Source organism: Geotrypetes seraphini, chromosome 3 (genome assembly GCF_902459505.1).
Source record: "Geotrypetes seraphini chromosome 3, aGeoSer1.1, whole genome shotgun sequence".
In the NCBI taxonomy this organism is placed as follows: domain Eukaryota; kingdom Metazoa; phylum Chordata; class Amphibia; order Gymnophiona; family Dermophiidae; genus Geotrypetes; species Geotrypetes seraphini.
In genome coordinates this window covers 234,955,689-234,979,643 of record NC_047086.1, presented here as the reverse complement: position 1 = coordinate 234,979,643, position 23,955 = coordinate 234,955,689, and the positions used below count along the sequence as shown (strand labels likewise).

At 46.0% G+C, this 23,955-nt stretch overlaps 1 protein-coding gene across 10 annotated transcripts in view; it reads left to right on the top strand.

Annotated features, from left to right (window-relative positions):
* The window catches only part of EPB41L2 (erythrocyte membrane protein band 4.1 like 2), a 451,080-nt gene that overhangs the window by 321,657 nt on the left and 105,468 nt on the right, over positions 1-23,955 (top strand). For 5 of the 10 annotated variants that reach the window (XM_033936201.1, XM_033936204.1, XM_033936198.1 and 2 more), the window contains exons 13-14: positions 22,763-22,798; positions 22,999-23,061. The exons of 3 other annotated variants lie outside the window; for them this stretch is intronic. In XM_033936201.1, the coding sequence (XP_033792092.1) occupies positions 22,763-22,798; positions 22,999-23,061 (99 nt within the window). The remainder of the gene's footprint in view (positions 1-22,762; positions 22,799-22,998; positions 23,062-23,955) is intronic. 2 more of the 10 variants (XM_033936202.1, XM_033936205.1) reach the window with 2 other exon arrangements.

Below are 23,955 nucleotides of genomic sequence, written 5' to 3'. Positions count from 1 at the left end.
GAAGTCGAAATAGTGTTTGATGGTATGGAGTTTCCAGAGGGTGCTAAAGCATTTTTTAACCTGTGCATTGGTGTGGTCTTCAAAAGTCAGGCATTGGTCCAGGATGACACCAAGGATATTGATGGTAGGATTGAAAGCAAATGAATGACAGGGAAATTCAAAAATCTTAAATTCAAATTCCTAGATGCATTTTCCAAAGATTCCATTCGTAGATGAATCATCAGTGGGACAAGACACTTCAGCTCTCTTCATCACTACCTTCTCGGTCAGGGGCTGGTGCCCTTATAGAACCTATGGCTCTTGAGCGCTCAGCCTTGATGCAGCACAGTTGCTCAGATGTAGTTATTTTGGCTCTCTTGCACTCCAAGAAACCCTCTATTATGGTTTCTTATGCCAAAGCTCAGGAAGCTTTCCAGCAGTGGTGTGCTAAAGACCTGGTGAAGACTGAGAGGGCTCCCATTTTGGTGGTCCTAGCTTTGCTTCAGGCGGGCCTAGAGAAGGGTTTAGCTGTAGCCTCCCATAAAGTTCTGGTTGCAGACTTTTTGTGCCTTAGAGCATGTGGAGGCACTAGTTCACTTAACTGCTTGTCCAGATTGACCAGGTTTATGAAAGGGGCACTTCATTTGTGACCTCCCGTGCATCTTCTTTTCCCATCGTGGAATCTTAACATTGTTCATCAAGGCTTTGGAGAAGCCCCATTCAAGCCACTGAAGGATGCTGCTCTTCTGGATCTGGCAATTAAAACTGTCTTTCTGGTCATTGTCTCTCCATGGCGTATTTTGGAGCTTCAGGCTCATTCGTGCAGGGAGCCCTTTCTCTGTTTTACAGACTTAGGAATTCTCCGCACTGTACCTTCCTTTCTATCACAGGTGGCTCTGCTTTCCATGTCAGCCAGGAGGTTTGTTTGCCTTTGTTTTATTCCACAGGTTCTTATACAAGTTGGATGTCAGAGTCTTTCTCCACTTTTGGAGAAGACTAATAATTTAAGGCTGTCTGATCACTTTTGTCCTGACTGCTTTGCCTCACCGTGGGAGATTGGCATCTAAGTCCTCGATCGCTTGATGGATTCGAATGGTTATTTCCGTGACTTACATAGAACACAGCAAGCAGCCGCCGGCTTCTCTTAAAGCCCACTCGACTAGAAGTGTTGCGTCGTGGGCAGGGTCTCACGTGATTCATCTTGATGAAATTTGCAGGGCAGCTACTTGGTCCCCTCTTAATACCTTTACCCGGTTTTTCCAAGTGGATGTCATGGCTTGGTCTGGTGTTGTTTTGGGGACCTCGGTTTTGTGGGCAGGCTCTTCTGTCCCTCTCTTGATGGTACCGTTGATTTGGTACATCACCTAGCACATGAATCTGGAAGGGACGTAACAGAATGGAAGATTTAGATTTTTACCTTCGATAATCTTCTTTCTGTTAGTCCCTGTAGGATTCCTTGTGACCTGCCCTCTCTGTGTACACTCAGTGGTTTGTAATTGCCTGTTTCTTTCTGCCTCAGTTATTCTCCTTACAGGCTTGAACACTTTCCAGCTAGTTGACAGATTCTGTAGGCAGTTTCCACTTCTGTATGTTTACTTGAAGGCTGTCTCATGTTGGTGCTTGTTGCAGGCAGCAGGTTAGGTCTTCATTGTTCTTCAATGTTTTACTGGAATGCCTTTGTGCATGTTTATTACTTGTTTCATGTTTTGCAGAGTAGACCAGTTGAAGATTTGTTTGTGTTGCTGGGGATCTTCCCCCGTACCCCCTTGTCATGGATTTATTAGGTATGTTACTTGGCTTTGGGACTTAGCTGGATATGTTTTCTAGCTCTCAGGCTAATGGAGTGGAGCATTTGCTCAGAAAAGTGTTGGATTTCTATAATTCCCGGATTGTTTGTTGGGATTGAGCACCTAGCATATGAAATGCTACAGGGACTAACAGAAAGAAGATTATCAAAGTTATAAACCTAATCTTCTACTGCAGATGGGCAGAATAGATGAGCCATTTGGCCTTTATCTGCCATCATGTTTCTATGTCACCAGCCCCGTTTTGAACCTAGCACCACAGGGGCAGGAGCAACTAGGGTTTGCTTCTGCTCCTGCCTCATACACCCCTGGATCCCAGGGATTTTTCAAGGTAAGCCCAAAGGGCCTTTGGGAAGTTGGAATATCTTTAGGGAAAAGTGAGGGAGTTTTGTTGTAGGGATAAGAGTTATGATGAAGGGGCATTGAGAAGAAGGGAAGAAGACCTTTCCATTAGATTAGGTGACTTATGTAAATCGCTTTGGTTGTACCTCAGAAAGATAGTATTTCAAATCCATGATTAATTACTCTTTTAAGATGAACTCAGACAGTATGAATATAATGGCAAGTAGCATTATTCATATGCCGCTGTAATGACTAACCTGTAGTTCAGAGATACTGCTGGTTAGTCACTCAAAATACAGTTAAAGTCCATAAGTATGAAAGATAAATTCACTAAGGTCCTAATATCCTGAAAGATTTTTCCATATTGAATCCACAGGAAGATGGTTAGTATATATAGGCACATATTAACAAACTGCAGTAGACTCTCAATTAACCGGCACCCCTGAGGATTGATAGATACCAGATAAATGTAGTTTCTGGTTGCTTGAGAGTTACTATTAAAAATAGGCCTAACTAATACAATACCCCATATTATGCCATACTTTAAACTATTCCAGACAAACTTCCAGACATGTGCTAGGCACAGTGTGGATTGCATACTCTGGTGTGGTGTGAAATTGATTTTATTTTCATTTTTATTTAAAGTGTTAACAATCTATTTCTTTGGAGATTTTTCTGGTTGCTTTAGAGTGCTGGTTGCTTTAGTTCCGGTTAACAGAGAGTCTGCTGTAGTTCTCCAATGTGTAAAAACATGAGTTTCCTCCCAGAATGAGTGAAAATGTTCTGAGTGTTAAAATTTCTCTTGCTCATTCATATGATGTCACTACTTTGGTCAAAAGCTTTTTTAGAAATACATTTATCAGCTCTTCTATGAGTGTTTTATATGTCTAAATGTTGCCTAAAGTTTTTGTGGCATAACCTCAGAGTACTCTAGGGAAAGGAATTTATGTGAATAAAGTCAGTTATCAAAAAATTGCCTCAGCAACTATATTTTGCTGCAGAAAATAGAGCATAGATTTTTGTACAATATTATCTTTTGCACGGAGTTTTGAAATAGGGCCTTCTCTCTGTTTAAAACTAGTCTCTGTTCAGAGACTAATGTACCTAAATTAATAATACCAAATCTGAAAAGTAAATTCCACTGTAGGAGGCTTTAGTCCTATTTTTCATTAGAGCCGAAAAAGATGCAGTCAGCGTTTGTGTTCATGCTTCAAAACAAAGTTCTAGCCTGTTTGTGCTCTCTACTGATGTGAGCAAAGTACTTATTTCATTTGCTAATTTTCTTTGTTCTTCTTTTGTTCTAAATCCTTAGAGACTTCAGAATAATTTGTTAGGGTAGGGCATGGGTTCTACATGTATTAAAGGGTAGGCCCAGTAGGCATGTGCCTTGAGCCCGAGAAGGTCAGGGGGGCCCAGTGCACTGTTCTGACGACGTTACATCATCTACTGCAGCGCTGAGCAGATCTTCTTCCTTTTTCCCACTCCCCTGAGCTGGCACCATCTCTCTCATCCATTCTCCCCCACCGAGACTAACAGCCACCCTCTCTGATACAGAAGAGCCCATCCCTCTTCTATCTCCAGGGCCAGTACAGGCCCTTTCTATCCCCCCAACCGACCCTCCTTCCTTCTTCCCCTGAGTAGGCACCACCACTTCTATTCAGTTCTCTCAGTTCACTTATGACCTTTGACTAGGCCACACCTTGCCTCTGAGGAAATAGGAAGCTACAAAGAGGAGGTGGGGGTGCAGCCTAGCCAAAGGTCATGAGTCTGGGTCTGGGTATAGGGATAGCTGGGCTTCCACTATTTGCAGTGATCCAGAACGGTGAGAGAACTGAATGAGAGCGGTGGTGCCAGCTCAGCTGCAGAAGGAAGGAGGGTCGGTTGGGGAATAGAAAGGGGTGTTTCTGGCCCTGGAGAAAGAAGAGGGATGAATGCTAGTCTCGGTGATGGGGGGAGGGCATGAATTGGAAGAGATGCTGTGTTGCTGGCCCTGGGGACAGGAGAGGGAGGGTACTTCTGACTCTGTGAGCAGTATGAGAGGGAGAGATGCTGCTGGAACTAGAAGGGGAGGTGAGAGGGAAAAGTTATTTTGGTCCTAGGGTCAGAAGAGGGAAGGATGCTGCTGGCCCTGGAAGGGGGGGAGGCAAAAGGAAGGGCGTGCTGCTAGAACTTGAAAGAAAAGTGAGGCATGCCGCTAGATCTGGGAGGGAAGGCAAGCAGGAGGGGTGCTTCTGGATGAGAGGGGGAGTTCTGCTGGATCTGGGGAGCAGAATGAGAGGTGCTTCTGAAGTGGCAGAGGAAAAGGTGCTGCTGGATCGTGGGAGGGGGAGCTGAGACGGAGAGGTGCCGAGGGAGATGGGAGATGTGCTGCTGAATTAAAGGGGAGGGGAGAGAGAAAAGTGCTGCTAGATATGGGGGATGGAGAAGGAAAGGTGCTGCTGAACTGTAGGGGCAAGAGAGAGAGAAAGAGACTGGATCGTGGGGCAATGGAGAAAGAAAGAAAGACTGGATCAGGGTATGAGAAGGGGAGAGACACTGGATTGCAGGGGAGAGCAAGGAATAGAGAGGGAAAGATATTAGCCCTTGAGTGAGATGGGGAGCAGAAGGAAAGAGAAAGGAAAAAAGAGGCACAGAGAAGATTCTGGGCATGGAGGGAGCATAAAGATAATATTTACTGATCACAGAGGGAGAGAGAGAGAGATTGAGGACAGATTCTGAATATGGGGAGAAAAGGAACAAGGTCACAGAAGGGATATGCTGGACAGGACAAATTGGGATACAGAAGAAAGATGGAGGGTGGACATGAAGAAATAAGACGTCAAATGGACTGGAGACCCTGCAATGATAGCAAAAAAACCCAGAAAAGCTGAAGAAAGACACTTGAATAGAAAATAGGATGCTTAAAGGTATAAAAAAGAATTTATTAAAGGAAATAGGTCAGCTTTTAGAAATGCTCATTTCTGATACCTTGTATTTCACTTTCTATTTTTCTAATATTGTTGTACATGAGTCTGATTTCTTAAGATTTCTAGCTCAGTTTCTTGCCTTTATATCCCTATTACTGATCTGTGGTCCCTAATTTCATATTTGTTGAGGGTTTTTATTTTGCATGGGTGACCAAGATGTGGTATTCTTTCTAGCATGTAGTTTCTGTGTAGAGATCTTGTGGCACTCCCATGTGGGGTTTTTTAGAACCCAGTGTAATATTTACTGTGCTATCTGGGTGTGGAGTGGGTAGGTGGGGCTGTGAGAAGGGTGACAGAGTGGGTAGGGGCCCTAGCGCTCACCAAAGAATTAATACTGCTCTTGTTCTACTCCCTTAGTGCATCTGGAACATTTGGAAGTCAGAGCTACAGCTGTAGCTTTGTTGTCTCCAAGTGCTGCTTGATAGTAGTGATTTTTCTTTGCATGTAGTAAGCTTGTAGCCAAGTACAGTGCCACAAAATTTAACAAAACTATAGGAGATGACTTTCTTTTGGTATGAAGCAAATATGATCACAGGCTCTAGTACTACATTTGATAGATCATACCTAGGTGGGGAGTAATGTTCATTCTCCAAGGACAAGCAAGCATAATAATCTCACGTATGGGTGACGTCATCCACAGAACCCAGTGTGGATACTGCTAAGCATAGTGTCACTTTAAATCTTTGAGGCAGTGCCCCTACCGCATGTGTACAGGTGCCTTCCCACCCAATGTGGATGTATGATATCTAGAGAATGACACGGGGACAATTTTTTCTGCATCCCCACAGGAACTCAATTTTCCCGTCCTTGTAGTTTTGTCGCCGTCCCTGTCTCTTCCCCATTCCTGTAAGCTCTGCCTTAACCGCACAAGCCTCGAACCCTTATGATTTTAAAGTGTTTGAGGCTTGTGCAGATGAGGACGGAGCTTGCAGGAATGGGGCAGGGATGGAAAAATAACTCTCTGGGGAAGGAAGTGATGTCATCGAGAAGTATGGCAGCTTAATTTCTGAGCTCTGGCGGGGCTCGAGCTATTCAATTTTATATAACCTTTCTACTGCGCTGTGTGAGCTTGTATTCGGAGCATACATTCCTTGAATGTATGGCGAGCTGGAAAAAGTTAGAAAAATTTCAATTCCCGGGTGCCGCGAGTGTGAAAACTCGATCGCAAGTCCATAGTTCCCCGATGGCTCCGCACAAGATGACGCAGCAACCTGTGACCTCGCATGTGGGATCTTTACCAGCCGATTCTGTGTCGGGGGAGCGGCGGATGGAGGGGAACCTTGAGCGATGGTTCCGGGAGCTTAAGGACGAAATGGTGGGGCTTCGTTCAGATGTTAAGGCGGCCCTGGCAGAGATACGGGCGGAGGTGAGCAATCTTGGCAGCAGAGTTTCGGCAGCTGAGGGTCGGTTAGACCACGTGGAGACCTCTCTGCAGGAACAGTCCACAGGGATGGATGTGGCGGTGACGCAGCTAGAAGATTTGAGGCGGCAAGTTGAGGATTTGGAGAACCAATTGAGACGCAATAATTTGCGTTTTAAAGGTATTCCTGACACCGATCGGTATAAAGATGCACGAGAAGTGGTGAAGAAATTTTGCACTCAATTGTTATCAGAAGAGGACCGGGCAGATCGATGTCCTATAGTCCTGCAGCGGGCCCATCGAAGCTTGGGACAAGTTCATGGAGCTGGGAACAGAAACATCATCGCCTGCTTTGGAGATTTTCTGGTGAAAGAAAGGATTCTCCAAGCGGCCCGGCGTCATCTCAACTTTACCTGGCAAGGGATAGTGGTCAGGGTGTACCAGGACCTGGCCGCCACGACCCTGCAAAAACAGCGTTCTTTCAGGGAAATTACTCAACTACTACGTGCTGAAGGATACCGTTATCGTTGGCTTTTTCCATTTGGATTGCTATTTACTGTGAACGGGAAACATCATAGAGTTGACACTTTGGCGGATGCCTGGATCGCCTTGAAGGAACTGGGCTGTCGAATCGGCCAGTGGATCGGCGGGCGCAGAGCTTTCCAGGCAATCCGGCAGAGCCATGTGGCCGGGATTTGGGAGCTCTGCTCGAGCCTATCCAACCATTAATATCGGGCACTTGAACTGCCTTATCTTTACTTGACTTGTTTTTTCTTGCTAATTACCCCTGCTGGGGACCACTCTATTCATCTCCCAGCATCTGTGCTCTAAGAATGTTAGCACTGTTCTATTTACTGTTGTGGTTTTATATGGTTTATAGTGACTTGTTTTGCTGGAAATTCAGCTTTCTATTTACTTGCGCAACAACACCAACTTCAGTGGGTGACATAATGTTTTGCAGGAGTGTATGGTGTGGTGAGTATACAGATTGGATGCTTGGGGGGGGGATGGATGGAAGGAATGATTGCAAAGAAAAAGAAATCGCTATGACTCATTTTTCTCGACCTGGCTGATTCTAAGTTCGTAGGATCGGCTCATTGGAGGGGGGAGGGTGGGTGGAGGAAGGGTGAGCTCTCATAGGAGTCGGGAGGTGGTTCGGAGAAGTGCTGCTGAGGACCCAGAGGTTCTCATAGGATCATGGAATGTAAATGGGCTGAATAGTCCTGGCAAGAGAAGCATGATTTTTAGAGATTTAAAACGTATGAGCTAGGATATTTGTTTGTTACAAGAGACCTATTTGAGACCCAGAGATGTTGGTCTCCTTCAAAAACCCCAATTTGACTTGATTTGGACATATTAGGGTGAGGGAGCTACTAAAAGAGCAGGAGGGCTGGCCATTCTGATACGTAAAGGATTAGGGTTGCAGGTGTAACCGATTTATAGGGATAAAGCAGGTAGATGTCTGGCCTTGAAGGGAATATTGCAAGGTCGCCCCTTGACCATTATCAACATTTATGGCCCTAATTCTGCTCAAGCTGCTTTTTTTAGGGGTCTACAATCCAAACTGAGCACTTTTGTACATGGAGTAGTCTATCTAGGAGGGGATTTTAATGTCCCCCCTGATCCCGTCTTAGACCATTCAGGTGGAGGGCATAGATCCTTACAGAGCCCTGCTAAAGCACTTCTCACAATGATGCTTTCGCTAGGCTTAGTGGATAGTTGGCGCTTGCTTCATGGCTCCCAGAAATCGTTCACCTTCTACTCCCATGCCCAGAATACATATACTAGATTGGATGGGTTGTGGATTCATAGGAACCAGATGGATGGGCTCCAACGGGCAGAAATAGAGACGATGCATATTTCAGACCATGCTCTTGTTTGGGTGGCTTGCACTTGTCTGTTGGACCAGGGAAGTCGCAGGTATTGGAGACTTAATGAGTCTCTCTTAAGTTCCCCACAGGTAGTTGCGGCTGTAGAAAGAACTATGAGGGACTATTTGGATTTGAATGATACTGGAGAGGTTTCCGATGCTACCCTGTGGGATGCTCTCAAAGTGGTGGTTCGGGGGAACTTATTAAATGGGGGGCTAGATATAAGCGCCAGCAAAACCAACATTTCCTCCAGTTACACAATCGTTTGTTCCAGCTGGAATTGGCTCATCAGGCTCACAGAGATGCTCAGACTCTGGCTCAATTGCAGCGGGTGAAAGATAAACTTTATCTATTTTAAGTGGCTGAAACGGACCGGATACGCGAACGTTTCCAAATTATTATCTATGAACATAGTAATACGGCTAGTGCACAATTTGCCAGATATATCCGGATCAAATAACAGCAGGCCACTATAGTTCGTATAAGGGGGAGTGGCAGGGGGAGAGCTGAAGGTCACGGACTCGGCGATCCAGCAAGAGTTTTTGAATTTCTATTCTCAGCTCTATGGTCCTCCTGGGCCAATGGATGAGGGGGCTCAAACTAGATTCCTTGACTCTATTCTGCTACCGAGGTTGTCAGTTTTGGATCAGGAGTATTTTCAGGAACCTGTTCAGTTGTCTGAAGTTCTGGGGGTAATCAGGGCATTGAAAAATGGCAAATCCCCGGGGTTGGATGGGTACACTAGTCGCTTTTATAAACAATTTTTGGAACAATTGGGGCCCCTCCTGGTCAGGGTGGCAAATGGGATTCTTCAAGGGGGACATCTACCGAAAACGATGGGGGAAGCTGGAGTGGCTATACTTTTGAAACTAGGCAAGGACCCTTTGTCTTTTGGGTCATATCGACCCATCTCATTGTTAAACTTGGATGCTAAGATATTGGCAAAGGTTCTTGCCCTGCGCTTGGGAAAGGTATTGCCGTCCCTGATCCATCAGGATCAAGCTGGGTTTATACAACGAAGACAAGTGAGTGATAACATTAGGCGTACCCTTAATCTGCTATGGGAAGCTGGATCCCGTCCGGACAAAATGGTTTTAATATCTGTTGATGCTGAAAAGGCCTTCGATCGGGTTTTGTGGGGATTTCTTTGGGATGTGATGGATCGTATGGGCTTAGGAACCATCTTCAGTGCCTGGATTCATGCCCTGTATGACGGACCACGGGCATGTCTGCGAATTAATCAATCTTATATGGATTTCTTTTCTATAGACATAGAAACATAGAAATAGACGGCAGATAAGGGCCCACGGCCCATCTAGTCTGCCCACCTTAATGTCCCTCCCCTACCTTTGCCCTGTGAAGAGATCCCATGTGCCGATCCCATTTGGCCTTAAAATCAGGCACGCTGCTGGCCTCAATCACCTGTAGTGGAAGACTATTCCAGCGATCAACCACTCTTTCAGTGAAAAAGAATTTCCTGGTGTCACCTCGTAGCTTCCCGCCCCTGATTTTCAACGGATGCCCTCTTGTTGTCGTGGGACCCTTGAAAAAGAAGATATCTTCCTCCGCCTCGATGCGGCCCGTAAGATACTTGAACGTCTCGATCATGTCCCCCCTCTCTCTGCGTTCCTGGAGCGAGTATAGCTGTAATTTGTCAAGCCGTTTTTCGTATGGTAGATCCTTGAGTCCCGAGACCATCCGGGTGGCCATTCTTTGCACCGACTCCAGTCTCAGCACATCCTTGCGATAATGCGGCCTCCAGAATTGCACACAGTATTCCAGGTAGGGCCTCACCATGGATCTATACAATGGCATAATGACTTCCGCCTTACGACTGACGAAACCCCTTCGTATGCAGCCCATGATTTGTCTTGCCTTGGACGAAGCCTGCTCCACTTGATTGGCAGACTTCATGTCCTCACTGATGATTACCCCCAAGTCTCGTTCTGCTACTGTTTTTGCTAGGATCTCGCCATTAAGGGTATAAGACTTGCATGGATTCTGGCTGCCCAGGTGCATAACTTTGCATTTTTTGGCATTGAAGTTGAGTTGCCATGTCCTAGACCATCGCTCCAGTAGGAGTAGGTCATGCATCATGTTGTCGGGCACTGAATCTTCGTCTGTTGTGCATTTGCCCACTACATTACTCAGTTTGGCGTCATCGGCGAATAATGTTATTTTACCTCGAAGCCCTTCTGCCAAGTCTCTTATAAAGATGTTGAATAGGATTGGGCCCAAGACTGAGCCCTGTGGTACTCCACTAATCACCTCCGTCCTATATATCATGGGACCAGACAGGGCTGCCCGCTCTCGCCTTTATTATTCGCTATGTCTATAGAATCTCTGGCCTTGAGTATTCGGAATCACCCTGACTTGGTTAGGTTTCTGCGCAGTGGGATGGATCATCGGGTAGCGCTTTTTGCAGATGATATTCTATTATATGTGGGACAACCTGAGATTACTATTCCACATCTCATGTAGCTTTTCGAAACCTATGGGAGAATCTCAGGATTTAAAATTAATTTAGATAAGAGGGAAATCTTGAATTTGACCCTGACCCAATTGGAGGTGGATGGGCTTAAGGGCCGTTTCCCTTTTCGATGGGTGGTTCATGGGATCAAGTACCTAGACATTTATATCCCCAAAGATCTTACTCGGATGTATGAGAAGAACTATCCGCCCATCTATCGCCGCATAAGATCTGATTTAAAACGTTGGCATGGCTTATGGCTGTCTTGGTGGGGCAGGATAGCCATTGTGAAGATGAATGTGCTCCCAAGGTTGTTGTTCCTCTTTCAAATGCTGCCTGTGCCAGTGCCTCCCGGGGAGTTGCAGGGGCTGGGAAAGTAGCTACATAGTTTTATCTGGCAGCGAAAACTTCCCCAGTTATCTCAATCTTTATTGTGGGCAGCTAGAGCAGTAGGGGGACGGGGGCTTCCTAATCTTGAGTGGTATTATCAATCAGCACAGATTAAATTGGTGCTTGATTGGGAATTAGGGGAACACAAAAGTGGGGTTCAACTGGAACAGGAATATGGGAGCAGGGACATGTTGAGGAATAGGCTTCGGGTGTCTGGTTCACAGCCCCAATGGATTCAAAGTATTTCTAACCCCTTTGTACGACATTTGGCTACGTGATAAATTTGGTGATGTAGCCTTAGTCTCATCCTGGCTACTATACAAGTGGAGCCCCAATTTCAGGTGGGAAGGGATAATCGGGTTTTTCATCGGTGGTCTCAGAAAGGGTGGCATGTCTTTAGAGACTTGCTGGGGACTTCAGGGATCCTTTCTTTTGCCATGCTCCAGAGGAAGTATGACTTGCCGGATGGGGACTATTTGGCCTATTTCCAGATTAGACATTTTATTCAGGCTCAGGGTTGGGGTTCCCAATCTCCCCTTGAGCGGCAACACTTGGAGAATTTGTGGTTGCTCCTGCGAAAGGTTCCTAGACCGCTATCAGTGATGTATCAGTATTGGAGAGGTCATTCCCACACTCACTTCTCCTTCCAAAAGCACTGGGAGGGAGATCTGGAGTCGCCTTTAACTACTAAAGAATGGGGGGTTGTTTGTAGGGAGGTGTATCAGGCTTCCTTGTGTGCATTGGTTCAAGAGAATGCTTATAAGGTCCTGACTAGGTGGTATTATACCCCGGAACGACTGCATAGAATGTTCCCTGGAGTGTCTGCTCAATGTTGGAGATATGGTTTGCATGTGGGGTCTTTTCTACATATTTGGTGGACTGTATGATCATTGACCCCTTCTGGACTGTAGTGGTTCGTACCATGTCTGCTTTACTGGGGGACCGTGTTGAAGCGACTTCTCAGACTTGTTTGCTAGACCTACATAATAATCGGAAGCATCTCTGGCAATCCAAGCTACTTCGTTGGGGTTTGGCGGCAGCAAAATGTTTAATAGCTAATCATTGGAAAAATAAGGAAGCCCCCACACATCTTGATTGGTCCACTTGATTGTTATCCATGGGGAGGATAGAGATGGCGGTGGCTAAACGTCGTCACCACTTTACACTCCAACACTCGACATGGACCAAAATAGGGGCACTGTTGGCCACTCTATAAGGGTCTCGATGGTCTTGAAACTCTGTTGGTATGCTAGGTGATGGGGGAAGGTGGGGGGAGGGAGAGATGGTGAATATTGGTGCGGGGATACTGAGTTCGAGGGAGCTGGGGGGCAGGGGGATTTTGAGGGAGAAAATTGTAAGGCAATTGTGCTTTTTCATCTGTATTTGATGTTTCTTTTGCACTTGCTGTATCTGTTGATTGTTGCACTGTGCGTATTGTACATTTTACAAACTCTTTAATAAAAATTTAACTATAAAATAAATAAATAACTCTCTGGGATGGGACAGAAAAATGAGTTCCCTTGGGGACGGGGAAAAATTTGTCCGTCCCCCCCACCCCCCAGTCTCTAGTTTTCTGCATAGCTAAAAAGCTGTGTTTTTAGTCTTTCAGCGTGACAAACTTTTGATTTTTGATTTTTTTTTTTTTGTGCAGGAGCTTTACTGGTATTTTTGTGTGTCTGTATTTTCTTCATAGTTCTTCATTTTCTATTGGTTCCTTCATTTTTCTCAAGTTCCATCAAATTGACTTTTTTTGACCTTTGAATCATTTCGAGCCCTTTTCGGATCCAGGGAACACTGACGATTTCCAGCATATCTTTTACTCGAACTCTTCGGACTATGAAGCCCTTTGACTTCACGGTTTTCTTTCCATTACATTACATTGATGTCATCTATCCCGCCAATACCTTTCAGTTCTAGGTGATTTACAACAAGGAATTAGCCTGGGCATTCCCGGGGAGATTAAAAGGTTGATAGCTATAGTATGCGTCGGTATCTGGGAATGGTCGATAACGGTTTGGTTGGATCATTTGACACGTTTGATAAAGGGTATGGAGAACCTTTCCTACACTGAGAGACTGGAGAAACTGGGGCTCTTTTCCCTGGAGAAGAGGAGAATTAGAGGGGATATGATAGAGACTTATAAGATCATGAAGGGCATAGAGAAAGTATAGAAGGACAGATTCTTCAAACTTTCGAAAACTACAAGAATGAGAGGGCATTCGGAAAAGTTGAAAGGGGACAGATTCAAAACCAATGCTAGGAAGTTTTTCTTCACCCAACGGGTGGTGGACACCTGGAATGTGCTTCCAGAGGGCGTGATAGGACAGAGTACGGTATTAGGGTTTAAGAAGGGATTGTACAATTTTCTGAAGGAAAAGGGGATAGAGGGGTATAGATAGAGGACTACTATACAGGTCCTGGACTTGTTGGGCTGCTGTGCGAGCGGACTGCTGGGCATGATGGACCTCTGGTCTGACCCAGCAGAGTTACTTCTTATGTTCTTATTTCTTGAATAGTATGGTTTTCAGTTTTTTCCTGAATGTTTTGTAGTTGGGCGTCATGGTCAGCAGATTTGAGAAGTGGTGGTCTATTTTTGCTGCTGTGGTGGCTAGTAGACCGTCATATATTTTTTTCCTTTGCATGCCTTTGATTGGGGGGTGGGTAAAGTGTGCATGTCAAAGAGGATGCTGAGTTGCTTTAAAAAAAATGTACTTCATGGAATAAGACCATTTCAGACTCTGATCCCCATAATTGGTGTGTTCAGTGTCTGGGTCCTGAGCATTGGGACATCTGTTGTGACCTCTGTTTGCGTATACAAAAGAGATCACTAAAAAGCCCACAGAATACATTGTGACAAACTTTTTGCATCTGCATCAACATCAAGTATGGCAGCAGAAGTTAGAAGGGAAAAGAGTCTGTACAAACATAAGGAAGTTCTTCTTCACCCAGAGAGTAGTGGAGGTCTGGAACACTCTCCCGGAGGCTGTTATAGGGGAAAGCACCCTTCAGGGATTAAAGACAAGGTTGAATAAGTTTATACTGGAACAGAAAATTTGCAAGTAAGGCTAGACTCAAATAGGGCACTAGTCTTTGACTTAAGGGCCGCCGCGTGAGTGGGTTGCTGGGTACGATGGACCACTGGTCTGACCTAGCAGCAGCAAATCTTATGTATTTCTTATATTTTACAATTTGATGTATTTCTATTATGAATTGTATTTTTTGCTGCATATTCAGCTCTATTTGTTGTGAACCGCCTAGAACCATTTCTGCTCTGGCGGTATATAAGAATAAATTATTATTATTATGATTTTGGTCCTGACACACACACCCTACATTGGCACCAGCATCGACATTGATAAGGAGCATACCAGCAACGGTTCGAGAACACCAGGCATTGAGTTCACTTAAGTGACAGGACTCCACGTCCTTTTCATCCATGCCTTGTACATCAAGGGATGCTTCACATAAGAAAGCTAAGAATGACTATGAATGACCTTGTGTTGAATGTAGCAACGATAGAATTTATGATTGTAGGTAATGTGAATGAACATCTTTGACCTGAGTGTGCTTGTAACAGATCATTTGATTATAGTTAAGAAGGAAATTATGCTATTTGGAGTGATATTGATGTGAAACTGACAATGCGTGCGCAAGTAGCAAGAATAGTGTAGGTGGCATATTTTGCATAAGGTCTCAGCACTTCCAGTACAAAGTATTGGCATTTGGTCTTGCCTCTGCTCCTCGTGTTTTCATGACATGCTTAGTGGTAGTTGTAGCAACCCTTCACAGGTAAGTATTTTTTGTTTTCCCCCAAAGCACCATCATTTCAAATGGTATAGATTATATTCCGCTCATCTTCTAGGGTTTGCCATCAGTTATCCAAAGTCTCATCTACAAGTGTCCTAAATCTTGAAATTCATCTGAGCACAGTTGAACACCATCCAGGGTCAAGTTCTTCTACCTTAGCAGAGATAAGACAATCTCATTCACCTGTGTCAAACTGTATCCGTACTGAGGCACATTTCACCTATCATATACTACGTCTGGCATCCACAATTCATGTGATTCCATTTGTAGGCCTCCACTTCAGAATACTTCAGTGTATACACTCCTCCCAGTGGTCTCAAGTAGAGGTCTGCATGGGAACGGGGATCGCGGCAATTTGAAATTTCCTGCTTTCTCTGCTAGTCTATCCTCATATTCTCTTTTTGCTTTCTTTACCACTCGGTGACATTCCTTTTGGTACCTTTTGTGTTCATCTTGTTTGTCCTTGGTTTGGTCCTTTTTCCATTTTCTGAACGATGCTTTCTTGTCACTTATCGCCTTTCTTACTGCATTTGTTATCCACACCGGGTTCTTTGTTCGATTCTTCTTGCACCCTTTCCTAAACCTGGGGACGTACAGGTTCTGTGCTTCATGTACCATGTCCTTGAGCAGGGACCAGGCTTCTTCTACAGTCTCCATCTTCCCTGAGCTCTTGCTGAGTTTCTTTCCTACCATTTTCCTCATGGCCTCGTAGTTCCCTTTTATGTAATTGAGTGCTGTCGATGTGGTTTTCTTTACTTTTGGTGTTCCTATTTCTAGCTTGCAATGGATCATGTTGTGATCACTGTTTCCTAGTGGCTCTAGTACTACCACCTCCTTTACGGGTCCCCCTAGCCCGTTGAGGATTAGGTCAAGAGTGGCTTCTCCTCTTGTTGGTTCCATGACCAGCTGTTCCATGAAGCAGTCCCTTATAGCTTCCAGGAATTTTGTTTCCCTTGTGGAGTTTGAGTGTCCAATACTCCAGTCTATGCCAGGGTAGTTGAAGTCCCCCATCACCACCACACTTCCGCTTTTGCATACCTGCCTTAATTCAGTCTCCAGGTCCTGGTCGTTTGCTTCCGGTTGTTCTGGTGGGCGATAGTACAGTCCCAATTTTATGTCAGCTCCATTACCTCCTGGTAGTTTAACCCATAGTGACTCCAAGTTGTCCGCCTCTATTGCTGTTTCCATCCTGGTTGAAGGAATGGAGTCCTTTATATATAGCGCTATTCCTCCACCCTTCTGTAGAGATATCTGGTGTGGAGAGGTAGATCAAGAGTCATCAGCTTAGAGGTGATACTGAAAGCCATGGGAGGAGATCAGGGCATTGAGGGAGTGGTTATAGATGTAGAAAAGGAGAGGTCACAAGACAGAGCCTTGAAGTACACCAATTGATAGCAGGATAGCAATGGAGGAGGATCCCCCATTGCATACACTGAAGATGTGATGGAAGAAATAGGAAGAAGACCAGGAGAGAACAGAACCCTGCAATCAAAGTAAAGACAGCTTATCAAGGAGTGATCAACAGTGTCAAAAGCAGCATAGATCGAGAAGGATGAGTACAGAATAGAGGTCTTTGGATCTGGCCAAGAGCAGTTCATTGGAGACTTCAGCAAGAGCAGTTTCCATAGAGTGTAGGGTGCAAAAGCCTAATTGGAGTGGGTCAAGAATAGTTAGGGATGACAGGAAGTCAAGGCAACGGCTGTGAACAAGCACATTCAAGTAGCTTGGATAAGAGGGGAAAGAGGGAGATGGGGTGATGTTGGAGGGGAATATAGGGGTCTAGTGAGGGTTTTATGAGGAAAGATGTAACTACGGCATGTTTGAAGACATCAGGAACAGTTACAGTGAAGAGTGATAGGTCGAGGATATGACAGGAGGAATGAGAGTGGGAGAGAGAGCGCCGAGTAGGAATCGGATCAGAGGAGCAGGTAGTGGGCTTGGAGGAGGAGAGACGATATGCAGTTAACTTTTCACTGATTTCAGAAAAGGTAGCAGGAGGTTGACAGATGGGGGGAAGGTGACCTTGTTGAAAACACAAGGTGAATCTTCTGAATTCTTCTGTAGAAGAATTCAGCCATAGTCTGGGCTGAAAGTGAAGGGGGGGATTGGAGGTGAGGGCACTTTGATTAAAGATTTTAGTATAGTAAAGAGACGACAAGGATTAGAGCTAAGAGAATTAGTTAAATGGTCATAGCATTCTTGTTTCGGGAGGGCAGACTGGAAGGGTGTCAGCAAGAATTTGAAGCGTATTAAGTGCATTTGTGTGGGATTTAAGCCAAAGGCATCAGATTTGGCACAGGAATACAGGTAGCGGATGTTGGAATTCAGCCTGTTTTTTCCCCCCAAAACAGCAATCTTATTCTGGAGAAGCAGCGTTCTATACCTTGAACTGCAGACAAGCTTTGACGTACTATTTGGACTGTACCAAACTTCATAGGTAGTCCTCCCAGCACTTTATCGCTTTCAATCCCAACAGACAAGGAACTGCTGTTAAAAGCAAAAAAAAAAAAAAATTTAACTTGGTTGGAGGATGGTATCTCCTTCATGTATATATGTAGGCTTGCCTGATGCTTCAAGGCCATATAACAGCTCACAATGTGCAAGCTGTAGTTGCTTCAGTAACTCACTCTCACTCTGCTTCTGTTGAACAAATTTGCAAAGCGGCTACGTGTTTCTTGATGCATACTTTTACCTTCCATTGCTGTCTAGAGCAGAATTCCAGAAAAGACAGTTTGGATAAGCAGTTCTGCAATTTTTATTTTTTATGCTTCCTTAAAGCCAGCTTTCCCTCCAGCCCTTTCAAATTATGCTAGGCTCATGTTTAATACTTAAGCTCTTTTAGAGTCATGGCCCTAGCAGCTAGGGAGTCTTACATGAGAGAATATTGTGCCTGCTTGTCCTCGGAGAAAACAAGGATACTTAGCTCTAACACAGGGGTGTCAAAGTCCCTCCTTGAGGGCTGCAATTCAGTCGGGTTTTCAAGATTTCCCCAATGAATATGCATGAGATCTATTAGCATACAATGAAAGCAGTGCATGCAAATAGATCTCATGCATATTCATTGGGGAAATCCTGAAAACCCGACTAGATTGTGACCCTCGAGGAGGGACTTTGACATCCCTGCTCTAGCAGCTGTTATCTGAGAACAACAGGCATATATTCTCACAACCTGCCCACTTGTCCTAGTTGCTTAACTTTTTTTTTTTTTTTTTACTGTACTGAGAGTCCTGCACATCATCTCATGAGAAGGCACCTACGCATGCACGGTGGGGGCACTGCTTCAAATATATAAAGTGTCAGCATATTTAGCAATGACTGCACTGGGTTCTGTCGATGTCACCCACATGTGAGAATATATGCCTGGTGTCCTCTGAGAACACCTGCTATGTGTAAATATCTTAGTTTTATTACATGGCATGCTCAAACAAATCCATTAGGGGGGCATTAGCCTCAGAGAAAAAGTTCTTTATCATATAGCAGTCAAAATACCAGTTTCGCTCTTATAGTAGGTTATTCTCATCTAAATACAACAGTGATTTCAGTGCTTTTATTCCTTCTATAAAGATTATTTCTTATAACTATTCTGTAGAACATTAGAAATACTTTGAGTGGCTAACTTAAGTTTGCTATAACCAAGGCTCGTTTAAAGAATTGTGAGTATGAAATGACTTCAGTAATATTGCCCTTTCTTTATACTCCATTAAAAAAATGGCAAGCGATGAACAAATCTAAAAACATGTGGTACATTTCTCAGTACGTGGAGACAACATTATTAATTTAAGTCAGACAATAAAACTAAACAGATCTAAAAGGAAAATGGGGGAGGAACTACAATATTTGACAGTAAAGGAGACAAATAGGGGTAAAGCACACCTAAATAAACTGTCATATTTATCTTTATAATAATTTAATACAAATACTTCTACTTTGGCTTTTATTCAAAAGACAAAAAAACTTGTAACAAGTTTGAGCACATCACTTTTAATCAAAGCATTCTGATCTTAATTGTATTTCATCTTAGGAATGTACTGTTGTACTGCTTTGTAGAGGCACTGTGATAGAGCAAAAATTCACCACACGTTGAAATAATAGTAATTTGCATGCAGAAGTTTGTACATTGCTATGTTCTATATCAGTGTTCTTCAACCACTGATCCATGGACCGGTGCCGGTCCGCATGTGCATTGGGCTTGAGATAGTATTCTTCAGTGGGCTTGAGATAGTGTTCTTCAGCCGCCTGTCCACGGTGCGATCAATGCGGTGTTGTCTTTGGGTTGGCTCCCTCTTCCACAGTGCTGCAGTGCAAAAAGCTGTGGGCAGATGCTCCTACGCATGTCCTGCGCCTGAACCGGAAGCCTTCTCTCTGACGTCGCAACATCAGAGGGAAGGCTTCCAGATGAGGCACGTGACATGCGAGAAGCTGCTGCCCACAGCTTTGTGCATTGCAGCACTGAGGAAGAGGGAGCTGGCCCGAAGATAACACCGGGGGAGGGGGGGCAAGGGGCAGCATAAAACGGCCAAGCAGGAGCAGACCAGAAGGCAAGGCACAGCATGGAGGGAGGGAGACAACAACAGTAGGGGGAATGATTTCATTTTTTAATTTAGTGATTGATTTACATCTGCTGTCTGTTCAGGAAGAAATGCATTTGTTTCTTTTCCTCTTGGGTTGCACTGCATGCATAGTCTTGCATCTTAGTTTGTTTGTATATATTAGTACTTTTAGTTTTTGGTCCCGTATTTACATTGGGTTATCTGTGTTCTGGTAGGAATGAATATTGAGAAGCATACAGTGTGCTTTGTGTACCGTATTTTCACGCAAATAACACGCACCCGTATAAAACGCGCACACGGATATAGCGCGCAGAAATCACGATGATTTGCACAAAAACTTTGATATACCGCGCTCACGGGTATACCGCGCATGCTGCCCGACGCTCCTTTCGCCCGCCCTGACTTTCCGTGCGCTGTCCCGACTCTCCGTTCACCCCCCCTGACTTCCGTGCACTGTCCCCCCTTGAAGGTCTGTCCCCATCCTGAAAGCCTGATGCCCCCCCCCCGACGTCCGATACATCCCTCCCCCCCCCCCCCCGAAGGACCGCCGACTCCCCAACAATATCGGGCCAGGAGGGAGCCCAAATCCTCCTGGCCACGGCGACCCCCTAACCCCCCCCCGCACTACATTACGGGCAGGAGGGATCCCAGGCCCTCCTGCCCTCGACGCAAACCCCCCTCCCCCCCAAGAACCTCCGACCGCCCCCCAGCCGACCCGCGATCCCCCTGGCGACCCCCACGACCCCCCCACCCCCCCTTCCCCGTACCTTTGGTAGTTGGGCCAGAAGGGAGCCCAAACCCTCCTGGCCACGGCGACCCCCTAACCCCACCCCGCACTACATTACGGGCAGGAGGGATCCCAGGCCCTCCTGCCCTCGACGCAAACCCCCCCCCCCCCCAAGACCCCCCGACCGCCCCCCAGCCGACCCGCGATCCCCCTGGCGACCCCCACGACCCCCCCACCCCCCCTTCCCCGTACCTTTAGTAGTTGGCCGGACAGACGGGAGCCAAACCCGCCTGTCCGGCAGGCAGCCAACTAAGGAATGAGGCCGGATTGGCCCATCCATCCTAAAGCTCCGCCTACTGGTGGGGCCTAAGGCGCGTGGGCCAATCAGAATAGGCCCTGGAGCCTTAGGTCCCACCTGGGGGCGCGGCCTGAGGCACATGGTCGGGTTGGGCCCATGTGCCTCAGGCCGCGCCCCCAGGTGGGACCTAAGGCTCCAGGGCCTATTCTGATTGGCCCACGCGCCTTAGGCCCCACCAGTAGGCGGAGCTTTAGGATGGATGGGCCAATCCGGCCTCATTCCTTCGTTGGCTGCCTGCCGGACAGGCGGGTTTGGCTCCCGTCTGTCCGGCCAACTACTAAAGGTACGGGGAAGGGGGGTGGGGGGGTCGTGGGGGTCGCCAGGGGGATCGCGGGTCGGCTGGGGGGCGGTCGGAGGTTCTTGGGGGGGAGGGGGGTTTGCGTCGAGGGCAGGAGGGCCTGGGATCCCTCCTGCCCGTAATGTAGTGCGGGGTGGGGTTAGAGGGTCGCCGTGGCCAGGAGGGTTTGGGCTCCCTTCTGGCCCAACTACCAAAGGTACGGGGAAGGGGGGTGGGGGGGTCGTGGGGGTCGCCAGGGGGATCGCGGGTCGGCTGGGGGGCGGTCGGAGGTTCTGGGGGGGGAGGGGGGTTTGCGTCGAGGGCAGGAGGGCCTGGGATCCCTCCTGCCCGTAATGTAGTGCGGTGTGGGGTTAGGGGGTCGCCGTGGCCAGGAGGGTTTGGGCTCCCTTCTGGCCCGATATTGTCGGGAAGTCGGCGGTCGTTCGGGGTGGGGGTGCGAGTGGTCCTGCCGGGGGGGGGGGGGGATGTATCGGACGTCGGGGAGTCGGCCGGGCAAGAGGGCTTGGGCTCCCTCTTGCTCCGATCGTGGATGCGGGTGTGGGTGGGAGCGCGTGCGAGCGGTCGTTCGGGGTGGGGGTGCGAGCGGTCCTGCCGGGGGGGGGGGGGATGTATCGGACGTCGGGGAGTCGGCCGGGCAAGAGGGCTTGGGCTCCCTCTTGCTCCGATCGTGGATGCGGGTGCGGATGGGAGCGCGTGCGAGCGGTCGTTCGGGGTGGGGGTGCGAGCGGTCCTGCTGGGGGGGTGAATCGGGCGTCGGGCGGGGTGGGAACTATGTTTTAAAACTTTGGTATACCGCGCTCACGCATATAACGCGCGAGGGGTATGCGCGGTAGGTAAAAACGCGTATAACGCGCGCGTTATATGCGTGAAAATACGGTAGTTTAATTTTGTGGTTAATCATTATGTGTTGTTAATACGATTATATTGTGTGTCTGTATATATGAAAAATGAATGGAAAAAATGGTGTTACAATTAGTACCATTATAGGGGCGGGGTCTGTGGCAGAGATTGAGTAGAGATGGGCAGGGTCTGGCCCATGACTTAGCCCAGTGTTCTTCGACTGCCGGTCCACAAAATAATTATTTTATTTCCGCCGATCCATAGGTGTCAAAAGGTTGAAGAACACCGCTCTATATGATGTAGTAGAATCCTATATGAAATTATTACAGTTGGTTCATACGTATATGTGGAGGTTATAATTTAATTGATCTCTATTAAAAAATGTTCCCAGTTTAATGTTGCCACTTTGAAGACTACTGGAAATTAGAGATGGGCTATTGTGCTTTCACTTGCCTATGTTCAAGGCACTTTTTCCACAATAATACAGTATGGTATAGATTGGCCATTTGGTTGAACTTGGATTTTTTAGTGATCTTTAAATATGAGTGTAAATTGTAGGTGCTGATTCTGTATCCTTAATGGTTAAGACAAGAAATAATTAAAGCAATCATGTTTTAGACATTTGTCATACATCATCTTCTTATTGTCAGTATCAAAGTTAAGTTTAGCACTGGACCAGATTTTTATTCAATCAATTTAGCTTATCAGAAGCTGCATCCAATCTCATAACTCCTCCTTACTTAATACAGCTATGACACTAGAAGATCCTGCAGAGAATGAAAGTTACATTTTCTTTGCCAAATATTCAACAATTTCTGCAACACTTTAGGTGGAGGAAGACCAAAGTGATTTCAATATACCAGCAATATCTAATGCTCAAACAAAGAAGATATAAAAACAGGGTATGGTGGTGGTAGGGGAAAAATTCATTTTTTAAGCCATGCTGTCAAGACCATATTAATAGCTTTTTTCCCACAACTTTACATGTCTGCTTTATAGACGGCGAAAGAAGAGGAGAAAGCAGAAGAGCAAAAGGTGCTGATGTATTTGTGTGTATCAATTGGTTGTGGTGATGCTTGCTTCTGTAGCATTTTTTAGGGCAGATTTTATCTATGACTTTCTTGGAATTGGGGACTTTTTTGGCCTTTATAATTTGTTTCTTTCTACTTTCTCCAAACTGTTAGTTCATTTTCTTATTGCTTGCTTAAAGTTCATTTGTTTAATTTTGATTTCAGAGCAAGTCTTTGAGAATAGAAGGGGAAAATATTTATGTCAGACATAGCAATTTAATGTTGGAGGTTCGTATAATCTTAGACATACTTTCTGTTCTCATGGGCTGCTAGACTATAAGGAATGTATGCAGGCATTCACTCGCAGGCTGTTTTTGTAGACACTGTGCATGGCCTGCATGGGAGAAGAACAACTTGAGCATGCACAATGTGAATTCTAGTCTTTATAAAAATGTTACATAAATTTAAAGAATGTATGTACCAGAATTCTCAAAGTGACAGCTGGGAATAATAGCCCTTCTGTTACGTCCCTTCTGGGTTCTATACACTAGGTCAGGGGTAGGCAATTCCGGTTCTCGAGAGCCGGAGCCAGGTGAAGTTTTCAGGATATCCACAATAAATATTCATGAGATAGATTTGCATCTCAAGGAGGCAGTGCATGCAAATCCATTTCATACATATTCATTGTGGATATCCTGAAAACCTGACCTGGCTCCGGCTATCGAGGACCAGAATTGCCTATCCCTGTGCTAGGTGTTCAATCTCAACCCGCAGTTCAGGTGTTGCAGAAATCCACATCTTTCCTGAACACATGCTCCTCCCCCCTAGGCTGAGAGTCAGCAAACATCCTTAGTTTTAGTTTCTGCAATTAGTCCAAGCAGAAGTCTTTTGCTGTGTTTCTTATTTTTTCGTTTAAAGTTCACTTAAAGTTAGTTTTCTGGTGGCTTCAGTGCCTTGAGACCCCTCCCCGGTGGTCACCTGTCGGAGAGAAGGACACAGTCCTGCAGAGCCAGACTGCAGCTTCACAGAGAAACACTGGTGGGTCTGTGGAGCCAGCCTTCTGTGTACCACCCTCTTCAAGTGCCTGGGTTCCTTTCCTGTTGAAGTCTGCTGGTGGTGACTCTGTTACAGGTTTCTAGCACAGGCTGCCATTCCCTTTCCCGACTGCATGGCAGAGGATCA